This window comes from Bombina bombina, chromosome 1, assembly GCF_027579735.1.
Source record: "Bombina bombina isolate aBomBom1 chromosome 1, aBomBom1.pri, whole genome shotgun sequence".
NCBI lineage: Eukaryota > Metazoa > Chordata > Amphibia > Anura > Bombinatoridae > Bombina > Bombina bombina.
Window position 1 is genome coordinate 1,049,831,096 of NC_069499.1, and position 18,611 is coordinate 1,049,849,706.

General features: G+C 36.0%; 2 protein-coding genes across 3 annotated transcripts in view; one reads left to right on the plus strand and one right to left on the minus strand.

Annotated features, from left to right (window-relative positions):
* SNX21 (sorting nexin family member 21) overlaps window positions 1–18,611 on the minus strand; it is a 171,596-nt gene that overhangs the window by 132,491 nt on the left and 20,494 nt on the right. The window lies entirely within an intron of this gene.
* On the plus strand, window positions 1,072–17,847 carry TNNC2 (troponin C2, fast skeletal type). Of its 2 annotated transcripts, none has more exons than XM_053689564.1 (6): window positions 1,072–1,174; window positions 15,411–15,465; window positions 16,644–16,787; window positions 16,983–17,097; window positions 17,234–17,370; window positions 17,519–17,847. In XM_053689564.1, the coding sequence occupies exons 1-6, from the start codon at window positions 1,172–1,174 to the stop codon at window positions 17,548–17,550; spliced, it is 486 nt and encodes a 161-aa protein (XP_053545539.1). In that variant the 5' UTR covers window positions 1,072–1,171; the 3' UTR covers window positions 17,551–17,847. The 2 variants fall into 2 exon arrangements, with proteins under 2 accessions (XP_053545539.1, XP_053545492.1); XM_053689517.1 differs by lacking the exon at window positions 1,072–1,174 and adding an exon at window positions 14,741–14,844.

Consider the following 18,611-nt stretch of genomic DNA (forward strand, 5'->3'; position numbering starts at 1 on the left):
TTGCATGTATTAAAACAATACTGAGGAATGTTCAGTTTGCTGGGTGAGGGTGTGTAGAATTAGTAGTCTATAATATTGGCATGAAATTTGGTTCCAACTGGTCTACTTTCAGTGCTGATTGTTTAATAAATACATCTGCCACACATTCCTTCAATCACCCCTAGGTTTGGCAGCTCTTCTTATATTTCTGTCTGTAACCATCAAGAGTGTTAGGTCTGTGGCCCAACTCTGTGTGAGATCCTCCATGCTGGCAGCACCCTGTTTCTTTATTTGGCCTAACACCTGCTGCATCCTAAGAAATCATGTTGATCCTTAACCTATGTGTCTTTCTTTTTGGAGGTCCTTTATGAAAATAATTTGAACATTAACTCACATCTTCCTCTTGTATCCATCCAATTTTCCAGACCTGTCATGGACCTGTCATAGTGTTTGTCCAAAACATACAAAGCAGCTGTGGTTTGTTTCAGGAGACTGGTAAGTTGCTAGTTGCTTTGTTTATGTGTTCACTAAACACCTCTTCTATAAAACAGCGTACTAGGGTGTATCTGCTCTAATACTGGTGTACAGATTAGCATTCTGTATGCCCAGCATCTCCATGGCATGCAGCATGCCCCTGTTTTTTGTGTGCCATGCCTATTGCAATGGTCACGTTCGCAGCTGCTTCTATTTCTAATCTGTTTCTTGCGTAAAGGCACGTCACTTGATACTTATTCTTCTCTGGCCCTAGCAGTCCTTGTCATAAATCGGGGGTTTCAGAATACTGTCATGTAGTGGGGAGGGGGAGATAGAAAGAAGGGACTGCTGGAAATTCCCTTTAACTATTTGCAGTGAAGACAGTGCCATGTGTTCACACTCATCAATGGCCCTCCTACTTTACCTGGTCTTTTATTTTTGTTTTGCCACTCCCAGTCCCCCCCCCCCAACACAGGCTAAATTTGGTAAAATGCTTGTTTGTCCAATCAGGGGTAAGCTGGCATAGGATTGGCAGGGAGGGGTTTTTAGAGTTGGTGGCATCCAATCAGTATGTAGGGGGGAGCAGGTGTGTGAATGGGCACAGTACAAATTAGAGGGGATCTACTTGTAAAAGAGGCTTTGGGGGTCTGTACAGAGGAGTGGCAGAAAGACTCCTCCATACCGTTTTTCTCTTCAGGCATTGGGCTATCCCGCAAACATGGTAAGTGCCCTAGGGGGGTTCTGAGAAGAGAAGCTGAGCCCATCGTACGCGGGCAACAAGCATGGATTGTGCAGCCAGGACATGATGATACCAGCCTATTGTTAGGGGGCAAACAGGGTTTCCTTATCTTCTACATGTTGTATAAATACCAAAAGTGAAATTTTGATATGGCAAGAAGGGATATTTAGCAACTGTATGTGGGAGAAATCACAAATGCCAGACATTGTTACTAATACTTTACATCCCTCAAGTTACCATCTGCCATCAGGGGAATTTGCAGAAGTGTTATATTGCCACCAAGTAGGAGTGATGGGGTATAACAAGATTTATGGCTTTTTTTGTTGTTGTCGTTTTGTCTTTCATTTATTCAGATTATCGGGACAGGCTCAGATATTGATTGGTTTCCTTTAAACATAAGATGACCCTTTGAAAGTTGCTGACCTTTTATCAGAGATAGAGTGATTTTATTAGACATCTACATTTTGGATTTTCTTGTATTAGATTTGGGTTATCAGTTCTTTTGGATCCAAGGCCAAGGATATATATATATATATATATATATATACATATACATACACTATATATATATATATATATATATATATATACTATATATAGTGTGTGTGGGTGCGTGTATATATATATATATATATATATATGTGTGTGGGGGGGGTGCGTGCATATATGTGTGCGTGTGTGTATAGATTGATTAGTGATCATCTTTTGCACATTCTAGTTGAGTAATAAAGTAGATGTTTTGCGAGTAAATTAATAACCAATTTCTCTGCTTAATGTGCATTACTAAAGTACTTCTGAATGTCAGGAGGAGGAAGCTGAGTAACTAGACAAATGTGTGTTATTTTTAGAAGTTTTACAGTAGAACTGTTAGTTGCTGATTTGTGTAATGAAAACAAGAAATAGAACTTCCTTCTGATGCAAAAGCAGGACACATACTGTTTTAATTTAAGATACCATGACATTTCCTCACTTATGTTAGTCTGATATATATATATATATATATATATATGTGACATTATAAGTATTTGTTTATATTATAGTTACACTGCTGTTTAGCAATATGGATCAAACAGCTGTTTAGCAATATGGATCAAACAGCCATCCCATAGTTAAGAACAATCTAAATACCTCCTATGGGTAACTAAAGACTTTTAGTTAGAATAGTGTTGACCAATTATACTGTAGTTCTTATCTGTGACTGCATATATAGTACTGCATAGTAAGGTAAGATATTTCTCTCCAGTTCCTTTTTTCTATGTTCTGTAAAGACTATGGATTTAACTTTAAAAACATCTCTCAGGTTTAAAAGAGTTTCCAAAGCACATGGATTGGAAATGTGTAATTTTACTGTTGATAAAGGTCTCATTTTAGTGTATTTAAATGTACTGTTTATTGGATGTGAACATTGGTAACCCCGACTGGACTAGGGGTTATAATTCAAGAGATTAAAGGTCTATAGAGGAAGCAGAAGGCTTTTAAGATATATGATATTTGCATGCAGACAATTAATTGTCCAGTATGAACAACATTTATATTGGTATAAACACTATAATACATACAGTAAATGTGAAAACATACTATAGATCTATAAAAGTTTAATAACAAACAAACATGAATCTGTATTTTAAGAGGCTTATACGTGAAACAGCACCACCTATTCAAAACACATACACTCAAACCCTTTCTATTATTTATATATATATATATATATATATATATATATATATATATATATATACACACACACACACACATATATATATATATATATATACACACACACACACACTATAATAGTGCAATATAAACTATTCACAGATTTACGTTGGTAGCAAAATACATATAAAAAAGCTATAAACTGCCACGTATGTATAATATAGTATCGCTACTTAAAATATGTGCGTGTGAGGCTAGTGTATGTACCTTAAAATTTTAGTGACATCTATTTTATCACTTTCTGGAATCCCTCCTTGTACAGTATTGTTTCTCAAGATCAACATGTATCCAGGGTGCGCTGAAAGGCTGTTGATAGTGTGCAATTGTTATGTATGTATAGTTGGTTTTCTCTTAAAGAGTTATAAACCAGAGGGATTCAGAACTATATGAGTGATATGCATAGTTCTATACATACATAACATAATAAAAGAATATTATTTTATTTGTTTTTATATATATATATATATATATATATATATATATATATATATATATATATATATATATCTGATTGGTGGTTTAGTTTACACAGAGTTTGTTTCTGTGTAGCCAGTGTGTACAGATTGATGTGTACCTATGGTTTGCAGGCTGTAAGTGTGTACCTATGGTTTGCAGGCTATAAGTGTGTATGTATGGTTTGCAGGCTGTAAGTGTGTATGTATGGTTTGCAGGCTGTAAGTGTGTACGTATGGTTTGCAGGCTTTAAGAGTGTACACATGGTTTGCAGGCTGTGTGTGTCTATGGTTTGAAGGCTGTAAGTGTGTGTGTCTATGGTTTGAAGGCTGTAAGTGTGTGTGTCTATGGTTTGCAGGCTGTAAGTGTGTACGTATGGTTTGCAGGCTGTAAGTGTGAGTCTATGGTTTGCAGGCTGTAAGTGTGAGTCTATGGTTTGCAGGCTGTAAGAGTGTGTGTCTATGGTTTGCAGGCTGTAAGAGTGTGAGTCTATGGTTTGCAGGCTGTGTGTGTGTGTCTATGGTTTGCAGGCTGTGTGTGTGTGTCTATGGTTTGCAGGCTGTGTGTGTGTGTCTATGGTTTTCAGGCTGTAAGAGTGTGAGTCTATGGTTTGCAGGCTGTGATTGTGAGTCTATGGTTTGCAGGCTGTAAGAGAGTGTCTATGGTTTGCAGGCTGTAACAGTGTGTCTATGGTTTGCAGGCTGTAAGAGTGTGAGTCTATGGTTTGCAGGCTGTAAGAGTGTGAGTCTATGGTTTGCAGGCTGTGTGTGTGTGTCTATGGTTTGTAGGCTGTAAGAGTATGAGTCTATGGTTTGCAGGCTGTGATTGTGAGTCTATGGTTTGCAGGCTGTGTGTGTGTGTCTATGGTTTGCAGGCTGTGTGTGTGTGTCTATGGTTTGCAGGCTGTGTGTGTGTGTCTATGGTTTGCAGGCTGTAAGAGTGTGAATCTATGGTTTGCAGGCTGTGATTGTGAGTCTATGGTTTGCAGGCTGTAAGTTCATCAGTCCCATACAATAATTAAGTAGTGTAACATTAACATAATTGTGAAGAGAACCATATCCTAGTTCTTTGAGTTTTGTGTGAAGATGCTGGCTCTGTAGAAAAAAGGTTGATAGTTCCATGTGAAGCTGCTGGATTAAAAAAAAGCTTATGATTCTGTAGCAAGCTGCTGGGTCAGGTAAAGTAGATAGATCCAAAGGTAAAATAGGTAAATCCAAAGGAAGTTAACTAGTCCAGGTGAAGGCTGCTGTTCCTATTGAAGGTGCTAGTTCTGTATATTTTTGTATGAAAGTGATGGAACTGTGTGCTTCTGGCGGCTGCATGGCGGCTTTATGGTTTAGTGTATTACTGAGGTCTTAGTTTGAAAATGACATTCTGTTTGATGCTGAAGGTTCAGTGTGAAGCTAACGGTTCCGTGAGGTTTCATCTTTCCTTAGAAATGCTTATGCTCTCCAAGTAGCACAGCTGCACTTTACAGCACCCCCACCCTAAGTCAGGAATTCTGCCAGTGATCTGACCTACTCTACCCCAGCAGCACAGTCAGCCAACAGCTCTAGCATACTGCACTCTGCTCCAAGGATCCCCGAGGATGCAGTTTTAACCTCTTCCCTGCCATGGAGCCAGCAACATTACAGAGCCAGTCAACCACATAATCCTTTGTAAATTGAAGGAGCGAAGGGAATGAGAGTACATGATAAAACACCACATATAGTAATGGATTTAATTAAATATAAGATTAAAGCATAAAGACAACATCTTTCATTATATTATGTCTGAGATGTTGAGGTCATTTGGAAAAGAATTTGCAAAATATATCACTAGTATAGCTTTTTATAAACATATAGGAAAGGAGTGATTAAACCTAAGCTTTTTCATAGGCAGACAGGACAACAGACAGCTTCAGAAGGCTTACTGCGTATACATCTTTTCATTATGGAACATGTGATTGCCTGTAATTATAAAATAATACAACACAAATGCACATCTTCTCTAGACTCTTCAAAATAATTCACCCGTGGTAAAAAAAAAAAAAAAGTAGAGAGGCATCAACTAACCACATAAAGCAACCAACTACATAAAGCAACCACTGAACCACAACATGAAAAAACAGTAATGCAAGTGTAATAGCGAAGTTAATGGCGGCAACACTTTAGAATAGCATTGACGCCATCTTTGAGTGTGTCTGTATGTTGCAGTGATACCTTTTAATGGTACTAACATTCCACATGAAAAGATAATATTAGGAGGAATCCTATATTCCTTGGATCTGTGGTGCAAATACTGCTTAAAGGGATATGAAACCCAATTTTTTTCTTTCATGATTTAGAAAGAGCATGCAATTTTAAACAACTTTCTAATTTACTTCTATTATCTAATTGGTTTTATTCTCTTGATATTCTTTGCTGAAAAGCATATCTAGATAGGCCCAGTAGCTGCTGATTGGTTGCTGCACTTAGAAGCCTTGTGTGATTGGCTCACTAATATACATTTCTATTTCTTCCATAAAGGATATCTAAAAAATGAAGCTAAATAAATAACAGATGTAAATTGCAATGTTGTTTAAATTTGTATTCTCTATCTGAGTCATGAAAGAAAAAAAATGGGTTTAGTGTCCCTTTAAGATCTGAGGATGAAAGGAAACACACTTTGTATTTTAATATGTTATACACACTGCAAAACACATATATTTGTTACCACCAGTTTTGAAATTTTGAACTGGAATGTGATACAGCAAAACCGCTGTCATAGCATATTCCAATGTCCTGCATATAACAGTGCAATATAAGTAATATATTATTATTTTTGTAACTCATAAACTACAACACAATGTGCAAGTACCAAATACTTAAATCTATATAGTTCCACAGCAAGAAATATAATAACATTATAGGGTAATTCAACTCTTAGCAGAGCGATCAGATTTTCTCCAGCCTCCTGTTTCAGTCTAAATCTGGGTGCATTTCCAAAAGTACACAGCATGTGTATTACTACAGAATGAGTTTTGCTTTGATCCCAGCATGTTTATGGATGTAGGGGGAACTGGGGGGGCCTATTGCATATCACTTCTATTCCTAGTGAGGGACAGCTGTCTTATGCACAAGGCTTGGAGAGGAACAGTTGTCTGTCCTTCACTCTACTGTTCCTATTTATAGCCCAGAATAAAAAGCTTATTCTCCTTGTGATTCACAATGTTAACACATTCACTGCCAAATAAACACACAGTATATATATATATATATAAATATATATATATATATATAAATATATATATGTGTGTGTGTGTGTGTGTGTGTGTGTGTGTGTGTGTGTGTGTGTGTGTGTGTGTGTGTGTGTGTGTGTATGAAAGAGCTGTGCAAAGTGTTATCAATTAAATAACTAACTGTTTCAGTGTGGTGGGGCTAGGTTTGAATTTCACATTGCTGAATATTCAGCTACGAATGCTGACAAGAATGTATTTATGTTACTAAAAAAGACACAGAACCAACATTTTATAATTAAAGGAGGACATGATTTTAATAAGAGGGGACAAAGAACCACTCCATACTCATTCCCTGTAATTTCAACTGCTGGAATATTTGTATCACAGTAATATGTACATATATCCTTATTTCTACAAATAGCTGCTCTGTGGGTCTTTTTATTTTGTTTTATGAAATCCTACCCTATAACTTGTCCTTCTGCACTATTATAGCTCTAAGCCTGATACTCCGTATAGTACAATTTATTGCACTACAACAATATGACATTAAAGGGACTTGAAACCCAAAAAAATCTTTCATGATTCAGATAGAGAATACAATTTTTAACAACTTTACAATTTACTTCTATTATTTAATTTGCTTCCTTCTCTTGTTATTCTTTGCTGAAAGGTTTATCTAGACAAGCTCAGGAGCAGCAAAGAACCTAGGTCCTAGCTGTTGATTGGTGGCTGCATATATATATTGATTGTGATTGGCTCACCCATGTGTTCAGTTAGAAACCAGTAGTGCATAGCTGCTCCTTCAACAAACGATATCAAGAGAATGAAACAGATTAGATAATAGAAGTAAATTAGAAAGTTGTTTAAAATTGTATTCTGTATCTGAATCATGAAAGAATTTTTTTGGGTTTCCTGTCCCTTTAATATTGCCTTATACGCCAAGTTACAGTTAGGGGTTAAGGCTATTTGTTTCTGCTGCCACATTGAAATCTAGCCTTTGCATTCTTCTGCAGATGCCAACATTTCTATTTTGGGGACATTTTAAACAAAACTATATATAATCCCTACACGTAAATCCTAATATAACTCCATATAACTTCTCATATAGCCCCTTCACTATAACTCATGGTGCACCCTCTAACCCTCTTCAACATAAATCATCCTATTGATACATATACCATTTGCTTATAAATCATCCTATTGGTACATATACCATTTGCTTATAAATCATCCTATTGGTACATATACCATTTGCTTATAAATCATCCTATTGGTACATATACCATTTGCTTATAATTCATCCTATTGGTACATATACCATTTGCTTATAATTCATCCTATTGGTACATATACCATTTGCTTATAATTCATCCTATTGGTACATATACCATTTGCTTATAAATCATCCTATTGGTACATATACCATTTGCTTATAATTCATCCTATTGGTACATATACCATTTGCTTATAATTCATCCTATTGGTACATATACCATTTGCTTATAAATCATCCTATTGGTACATATACCATTTGCTTATAAATCATCCTATTGGTACATATACCATTTGCTTATAATTCATCCTATTGGTACATATACCATTTGCTTATAATTCATCCTATTGGTACATATACCATTTGCTTATAAATCATCCTATTGGTACATATACCATTTGCTTAAAATTCATCCTATTGGTACATATACCATTTGCTTATAATTCATCCTATTGGTACATATACCATTTGCTTATAATTCATCCTATTGGTACATATACCATTTGCTTATAATTCATCCTATTGGTACATATACCATTTGCTTATAATTCATCCTATTGGTACATATACCATTTGCTTAAAATTCATCCTATTGAGCTATATAACATCACTTTCATCTATAATTATATGTAACTTCTACATAGAAATACTTCTATTGATTCAGAAAACCTCTCCCCCATAACTCGTATTATAGCACCATATAATCCCCATAATTCCTGTTATTGTGACATATAACCCTTTATTGCTTGATATAAACCATCCCCAATTGCTCCACATAACCAAATCCCTCCCTATAACTTTTCACATTGCTCCATATAAACCCTCTGTACAATTTCTGTTATTCCAGATAATCCTTCTCCCCTCCTATTATTTTTACTCAATCTTTGTTGAGTTATCACACCTGCATTTCTGTTTCATTAGTACATCATCATTTTCTGTCCTTGTACAACACTGGAGAATCTTGGTTCTGCATAAATAAGAATATAATTTAATACTGGTGTATTGTAACTACAATAATAAACTTTCACAGGCTATGCAGTACTGCCCTCTGCAGGATCACAAAAACTCTGTCCCATGCCATTACCAAAACATTAGCCTAAAGCTATCTATCTATCTATCTATCTATCCATCTATATATCTATATCCTTATTTATATAGTTCACCAATATTTTTCTTTCCTCCTCATCTATCTACCTTCCTTGAAGGGCCATTCTAGAAAAAAAATGACATGCTCTAATTTGTTAGAGCATGTCATGTTAAGACTATCGACCCTATACTACTGTGTGTTTAACTTCTGCAAAAAGAGTTAAACAAACAGTAGAAGTATCGCTCAGGACTCGCAGTGCACTGCTGCTGATCCAATCAGCAGCGCTATTTCCACCTCTTCGTCATGCAACTAGTACTGCTGTTTAAGTCAGCAGCATTTTCCACTCAGGACCAGCAGTGCTCTGTGAGACCCAAGCGTTATTTCTACTGTGTGTTTAACCTCTCCTGCAAAAAAAATGTGCTTTGTCCCATGCTCCTTAGCAAGGCCAAAAACCAAACTCTATAACCTAGGTTTTCCAAATGCTGCAAAGTGCCTAAACCAGCTATTTGATTTGCAGCATATGCAGGTTATAGCATTTTTGGCCTCCTAGGGGGATGTGGGAAAATAAAAATTTCACCAAAGCAAGATGTGTTTTATGTCCTATTAAAGTTATATTATGTGTGCCGTGACATTTATCACTAATTAGATGAGATAGCGAGCAATATTCATGCAAGTCTAAACTGTATGCGTAAGTCCCATGTAATATTCCCTTGCATAGTACTACAGATCTTAGCAATTAAAAAAGGTCTTAAATCAATTCTTTTTTTCCAGCTAAATAATAATGAGCATATAAACAAATATTCAACACAATATACCTAACCCTGAATGGTTTCTAAATTGTATTCACTTTAGACTTCATGTTTTATATTGTCTGTACAGCAGTGCATTTAACAAGATGTCTTCATAATTGTAGATGTTTTACATCAGAAATATTGCTGATCAAGAGAGCTTCTTAGGTGTTTTCTTATAGCCTTCACTGTATTTTCTATTAAAACACAAAATGATCCTTCTTTATCTTATAATATATATATATATATATATATATATATATATATATATATATATATATACACACACACACACATACAGCTCTGTCCCACTGTCTCTATTTGCAGAGTTTCCTTTAGCCCCATCCACGAAGCGCACAGACACGACCACAAACCGGCCAGACACACCGACCAACTGTCCCACCCATTAACCAACACCTCTTCCCACAAAACAGCAACCGGCCCCCATCAACCTTTTGAGTCCCTGATCCCAGCCACAAATGTTGTGAGGTTTGCAAACACACACGTGTGTATATATATATATATATATATATATATATATATATATATATACAGATATACACATACATACACACATTTATATATATGTACATATGTATGTGGGTGTATATATATATATATATGTGTGTGTGTATACTGCCTAATAAATAGTTGTTGTACTTAAATCCAGAGAGTGCTTATCTTTACCCTGATTGATTATATATGTGTGTATATATATATATATATATATATATATATATATATATATGTCTCACTAGGGTTTACTAGTCAGGGGAGTTACTAGTAAAGAGGGGAAAATACTAATACACTCTCTTTGTTAAAGATACTTGTCCGATACAGGTAAGGAAAAAATATCACTCAGAAATAGAAGCATTCCCATGTGCTAGAGCAAGCAGGCTGAATGACCTTAGTGGCTGAGCTAACTTATATCTTTAACAGTTCAAAAGGAGTATCAGATTCAAATAGCATAGCTACTGTACATACTAGACAGTGACTGGTTACAACAGTGGTCAAATATATTGTAATTCAATTGCAATCCAGTACTGAATTGCTGATATAACCTATGCATACATATAAAAAGAATTAATGTCCCTTTAAGTTTACAACTGGAATGTGGTCTAGCTATCTGTGTCCTTTTTAAAAGCAAAAATTCCATTAGAATTTTGCCTGTTGCAACATATCTACAGAATGTAAAATAAAACTATGTATAATATACTTTAAAAAGCAAATACATTAGCTAAACTCAAAAGAAACAAAATATATAGGTTATTCTCATCCCAAAGCATTTAAGAAGCAAATGGTGTTACTAGGGTTTATTTATAGCTTGTACTAAATCCATGATTTATAAGCAGTAAGTCTGGACACACTAATATATCAGGCTAATGTGCCAGGACATATCAAGTTTTATATGAGAATCAAGTGGATATTTACAAAGATATCAAGGTTAACTGATGTGTAATTTTAGTCTTTTTTCATTGACTACTGATACATTTAAAAGTTATATGGAACAATTATAATTAATCCTTAGATCACCATTAAAACAATACTTTAATATTCAGATACAGCTATTTTTGTTTGGCTTTCAAGTGAGTTTGTCATAACAAGATAAGCTTGTTTTTTATGTGAAAATAAAACACTGAATTAGACCCTAAGACATGGTTTTGAATTGTACAGTGTACTAATTTGCTGTTAGGGAAGCTAATTTATTTGTGGCATTGTGCCATTTTGTTTAGATGCTTCACAAATATGATTTTCACTACAGCACATACAGTAGCTTTATTTTGCAATCAAGTACACAGGGCCAAATTATAAAGCTCCGAACAGAGCTTGATGCCGTGCGTTTCTGGTGAGCCTTCAGGCTCGTCAGAAACACAAGTTATGAAGCAGCGGTCTACAGACCTCTGCTCCATAACCTGTCCGCCTGCTCTGAGGCGGTGGACAGACATCGCCGGAAATAAACCCGATCCAATATGATCGGGTTGATTGACACCCCCTGCAGGGGGCTGCATTGCACCATTTATTGATGTGCATCGGACATGATCCGCAATATCGGATCATGTCCGCTCGCACATTCTTAAATAGGCCCCCATTAATCAAATTAAAGTGAACTGCTAAACATTAGCAAACGGTACCTAATGCCATGCTGGGTTGAGTGTATATACATTGGGGCCGATTAATCAAAGTCTGGCGTACATAATACACTGTAACGTATCATGTCCGCCAGACATCGCTGAATGCCGACAGCATATGCTGTCATCATTTAACATTGCACAAGCAGTTCTGGTATACTGCTTGTGCAATGCCGCCCCCTGCAGATTAACGGCTTGTGCAATGCCGCCTGCAGATTTGGCCGCTATCAGGGGTGTCAATCAACCTGATTGTATAGGATCGGCGGATTGATGTCCGCAGCCTCAGAGGCAGCGGACCAGTTAAGGAGCAGGGGTCTTCAGATCGCCGCTTCATAACTGCTGTTTTCAGCGAGTCTGAAGGCTTGTGCAGAAACAGGAGCATCAAGGGCCATTCGACCCTTGATAAAACGGCCCCACTGAGTCATCTGTTTAGACCAAAGTCCATCTTTTCTGCCGACATCTTTACTTCAATAACTACAATGGAAATACATTTTACTGCTTATATTTACATTCCTTTGTTGTTTTAATGATGGGAAGCTTTTGAAATTGCCAAGTTTTTTATCTAACCCAGTGAATTCTAACATTTAAACCATTTTCAAGGCCAATATTTGCAATAACTTTTGTGGCAAAACCCCATTACATTTGTTAAAGGGACAGTCTACACCAGAATTTTTATTGTTTAAAAATATAGATAACCCTTTTATTACCCATTCCCCAGTTTTGCACTGCCAACATGGTTATATAAATATACTTTTTACCTCTTTGATTACCTTATATCTAAGCCTCTGCAGACTGTCCTATTATGTCAGTTCTTGTGACAGATTTGCATTTTAGCCAATCAGTGCTGATTCTCAAGTAACTCCACGGGTCTGAGCACAATGTTTATCTATATGGCACACATGAACTAATGCCCTAACTTTATTGACAGGCACCAAGCAACACCTGTCTAGGTTCAAAGGTCAACACTGGGTGCGCACATAACGTTAATTTGAGTGTTATAAAATGCTAAAGAAGCCTTACATCTAAACAAACCTAGTTTTACAAAATATTATGCTGGAGTTTTGTGCTCCCACCTCGGCTATACTCCCTCCACCATAATATTAATTCTATAATAAGCATTACTGTTTACTAAATTATCCACTTTTAATTATTCAATGATATGTTCATTCTATTCCTGTACTTGTAATTAAAGGGCCATAATAATAATAAAAAAAGGTACATGCTCTGTGGCTCATGAGCAGTACTTTATCTATGCATTTACCCTATTTGCGAAGGTTAAACACATGGGGGCCGATTTATGAAAGTGCGAACGTAATCATAAGACCGCTGCTTCTTAACTCCTGTTTCCGGCGAGCCTGAAGTCTCGCATGGAAACAGGTGTATAAGGCCCCATTCGGGCCGTGATTAATCAGCCCCATAGAGTTGGAGCTTTTAAGAAATTAGAGTATGTCATTTTTCATTATTACAATCCTTTAAGAAAGATATTTATTCCATTTTAATTTGATTTTGTAGCATTAGTTATACACCTATATGCCTTGGAGGTTTTGATAAATCTAGCTGTTATTTACAAACATTTGACTTGGCAGTATATTTAAAGCAAAAATTAAAGCAATTTTGCAATATACTTCCATTAGCAAAAATGCTTCTAGTAAAAGTTATATTACTGTTTTTCACAACATACTCACATATCCTGTGAGGGCCATGTACCAGTATTCAAACACTATTCCTGCTAAAAAAGATGGCTGTGCAATATATTGCTTCTATGAATAAGTCATTTGTGTCATACAAGTCCTGATAGCATATGTGTGTATGCCACACAAAGTCATTAATAACTTTCACAATAAGCCAATGGAAGAATATCGCAAAAATGCTTCTATTTCAAAGTGAAAAGCACCTATGCAGATTTCAACTTTGACCTTTCTATTCCTTTGATTAAAGGTATCTATTTGCTTTTTTAAAGAATATATTCTAATTCCCATAAAACATATAGAATATGCAGGCAGTCAGATCTGAAGCTCATTGCAAAATACGTAAATTCTTTAACTTAAAGGGATATGAAACCCATTTTTTTTTCTTTTATGATCCAGATAAAGCATGCAATTTTAAGCAACTTTCTAATTTCACCCTATTATCAATTTTTCTTTGTTCTCTTGGTATCTTTATTTGAAAAGCAGGCTTGTAAGCTTAGGAGCCGGCACATTTTTGGTCCAGCACCTGGGTAGCACTTGCTGATTGGTGGCTAAATTTAGCCACCAATCAACAAGCACTACCCAGGGTGCTGAACTAAAAATGGGCTGGTTTCTAAGCTTACATTCCTGCCTTTTCAAATAAAAAAACCAAGAGAACGAAGAAAAATTGATAATAGGAGTAAATTAGAAAGTTGCTTAAAATTGCATGTTTTATCTGGATCACGAAAGAAAAAAACATTGAGTTTCATATCCCTTTAATAAGGAAACAGAAAATGTAGACTTTTCCTAAGAATCTGACAAAAATGTATTTAGATAGATAGATATAGCATAATTCAAAACTTTAGGAGCCAGGAGTAAAATTCTGCTAGCCTCAGGAATCAGGGATCTCCTAATATTTCTGTGCCCTTCCATTCTATATACCATATCCTTGGTGTAACTTTAGTTATCATTCATAACCACAAATCATAAAACTAACAAATAAGACTTCATTAAATAAATCACAATTTCAGAGATTCGGGGCAGACTATGAGACTGAAAGCTAAGAGTATTTTTTTCTGAGAATGTTGCTCTGTCTGCAGAGTGTATATTTAGTACATTGGCAACTAATGTCCATCTCCATGTCTGCCAGTATCAGGGGTCTCATATGAGAGGAGGTAACTCAATCTCCTCCTGAGCTCCGCTCCCTATAAGGAGCCCTGAAGGCTCTGCTAATAATACCAGCACTTATCTTCTGGGCACCTGCAGCAGGCACTTGGGGTTCAGTCATCTGTGGACCTAGTGCTGTGACTAAGCTCTGTGTCCTAGCCAACATGCCGCAGGTCAGTTTGCACTGTGAAGATGGCTGCAAAACCTATATTTCCCCTGATATGATCTACCATTTTGCTTCTTTTTACTCACACTTGAGTTTTTTTCCTGTTCTTTTATTACTATTTTTTTGTTTTTTTTATTTAAATGTTAATGCTGGCTTTTAGATTTTACCCTCAGTTAAAAAAAAAAGACATATTTTCATTTTTATGGTGTCTCTGGTCTGAGTATTTGGGTTGGGTTTCTGCATTTTTTCATCTTGGATATAACACAGGAAGCAGTCCTTTGAGTTCCATGGTACCAAGGACATGTGACATTATAGGATACATCCACAATTTTATTGTTGTTTGGACTTCAGACAAAAGGGACATGGAACAAGGGTTGTATATCACTCTATTCAACTCTAGTAGGGGATGCGATGCCCATGCTATTCCAACCATAATGAGATGGTTCTGTGATTATTCCTGACTATTTTCTATAGTTTTTTGGGCATCCATTCTCTACGTACAGTTAAGTAGAGAAATGGGTATGGGAACAAGAATCTTTCTATTACTTATTGAACCATTTCTTTGGTTTGCAGCCAACAGACCAACAGCAAGATGCGAGGTCCTTCCTCAGCGAGGAAATGATCGCTGGTAAGTTTTATTCCTTTCAACTTTCTTCTAGCTGTGTTTGTTTTATAGCTTTGTTTTGATGGGTGTAGCCAATCAATATGATACAGGTATGCAGGAGAGGGAATTTGTTATGTGAGAATGAATTTTGCATGTATTTGTATATTAGTAAATCTGCAGGAATTTACCTAGTTTTCTGCTCCAGATATTACCATAATTGGAGACACATTATTTACATGCCACTTAGGTCTAGTAAAGATTTTATGGAGAAAAATAATGACCTGGTTGTTTATCACAAAATCTTTTCCAGAGTGTCAATATAAGACTGCATTTATTATAGCTGATAATCAGTTTCTATGTATTTAATATGGTTAGGAAAGATAAGAAGATATGTGCTAATGAAAAGGGCAGCAGATAGAGGAACTTAGGGATATGATGACTAACACCTTCAATTCCTTTAATATTTATAAGTAAATCTATTCATCAAGGTGTATAAATATAGAATAATATAGCAATTTAATAGATTTATCTCACCAAAGAGGAAGCTCTCGTTTTAGTGAAGTTAGGACATCTATAAAACAGCATTTAAGTCAGTTCAATCATTATTTCTACAGGCTATGAAATTGTGTCCTATCTGCTTCTATCTCTGTCATTGGGTACAAGAGCAATGGGAAAATAAGGAAAGTGGCTTAGATTCACATAGAGGCTTATTCAATGAAATTAAGATTTTTTGAATATATATTATTCTGTGTAGTCTATTTACGGAATCTTTAGTAAACCTCCAGTCTTTTATGAATTGTCTCTTTAGAATTACTAGGATAGGGGAATAAGATTTTTTTTTTATATCACAGGTGGTCCTGGGGAGTAGAAAATAGAGGGATATGGAAATGGGTAGATACAGAACTAAGCATATTCATAAATTATTCTAGGGAGTCTACTAAATGCATAGATATCTTACATGCCCTAGGGAATAGGTTCCATAGAACATAAAGCAGTGCCATTTCTTTCATGAACAATGCCTTTGTAATCACAAAAGGAAGTACAAGAAATTGGATGGTTCCTGTAAGAGAATGAGTTAACAAGAACGGAATTATGCACAGAGAAAAAAAGCCATGGAGAATATTTAGAGAAATGTTGTGACAGATGATATGACACAGTGATCTGCAGAAGTACCTTAGTTTATGTTTTTTCTTTGTTTACAGAGTTCAAGGCCGCCTTTGACATGTTTGACACAGATGGCGGCGGTGACATCAGCACTAAGGAGTTGGGGACTGTCATGAGGATGCTGGGACAGACCCCAACCAAAGAGGAGTTGGACGCCATCATTGAGGAAGTAGATGAGGATGGTGAGTCTGTCAAGTTGGTCTTAGTATAGTTACATTTAAACATAGGGCCTATATATAAATATACTGAAGTGAAATGGACTATAAGATAGCATTTTATAATATTGAGGGGCTCTATTTCTTAGAGTTGTGTTAGAAATAATAAAATATTTTGCCAATAGCTCAAGATATGATCAAACAATGTTGTATCATGTACAGGCAGCGGTACCATCGACTTTGAGGAGTTCTTGGTCATGATGGTGCGCCAGATGAAAGAGGATGCTCAAGGAAAGAGCGAGGAGGAGTTAGCTGAATGCTTCCGCATATTCGACAAGTCAGTACCGCCCAATATTACTCATTATGTGCAATGCAGCTATTTGCTTGCAAACATGGGCATATAAACAAGTCTATCTTGGTGTACTTATCACATAATGTTTATATGTGTCTGATGGTCTCGCCCCCCTCTCCAGGAATGCTGATGGCTACATTGACAGTGAAGAGCTGGCTGAGATCCTGCGCTCCTCTGGGGAAGCTATCACAGAGGAGGAGATTGAAGAACTCATGAAGGATGGAGACAAAAACAATGATGGAAAGATTGACTTTGATGGTGAGTTGTATTTATTTTTTTGACACTCTCATGTGAGAGCATATTGTGAGATTGTGGTTGCACATTCTGTCACTCAGTTGTACTTGTTATCCCATAACATTTGTCTGTCATTCCAAATTTTGACATAATGTTTTTGTATTTCTGCTAGAATTCCTCAAGATGATGGAAGGTGTGCAGTAAATTGTGGGACATTCCTTTCGTATCCTGTGATGCTGAACCTGTACATTAAATTTTGTCTTAAATTTGCAACGGGATGGAGTTAGTTACTTTGCTCTGTCCTACACCACCCAGACTTCCCACTGCTCATTCATAGGTGCTCATCATTTACAACGTCAGTCTTGCTTCCTACGGAAAGACTCTTTTTGTTTTCTCCACCATCTTCATTTACAGACTCTACTATATTTCATTATTTCTTCCTATCAAGTGTTATTTATAAAACTGAAGTTCTCATTAAAAGTCTTTGTCAAACCTTTCAAAGCTCTGGGCAGAATTCCTCCTAATGCAGACAGAATCTCTGCAGTCATGAGTCATACATTTCTGTTTAATCACACACCCAGAGCACGTCTTACATTTGTTTTTATAATTTTACTGTTTAATATTAAACAAGAAAAGGAATTTATTTTATAGAGACACTGGTATTGTTCCAGGGTTATTATTAAAGGGACATTATAGTAATTTTTGTATTACATTCATAACATATATCAAAGTAAGCACAAGATCTGCATACAAAGAAATGGTTTAAAATAATTAAACATTGTCATTTTGTAAACACAATTAACAAGGTTCTGCAAGTTAACAGCAGTTCACCCCTTGATAAGCTTGTGTTATGTAGAATACTGGATGGTCAGATAAATTTCATCAAACAGGTATGATGGAGCAGAACATGCAGAGTTGTCAGGGGTATTTTCAGCAAAAGTAGGTGGAATAAATAATTATATTGCCAACATGTTTTTTTTCCCTTAATTAAACATTTCATGGGAAGTACATTTTTAATTTAATGTCCTTTTAAGAAAAAGGTGTCTGGTGTTTAATCTCAACTGGGGCACTTAATCATCAATTTTATAAGTGCTGAGAATGAACACCAATCAAAATGTTAATTTCATATCACAAAGAAATAAGAAAAACTGTCTAAAAACTGTGCATACATTCTAATTAGTTGGGTACACTATGTGAACAATAACACAGTCTTAAAGGGACATTACCCTTTGAGAGGGTAATATAAAATGATAAATTGTATATAC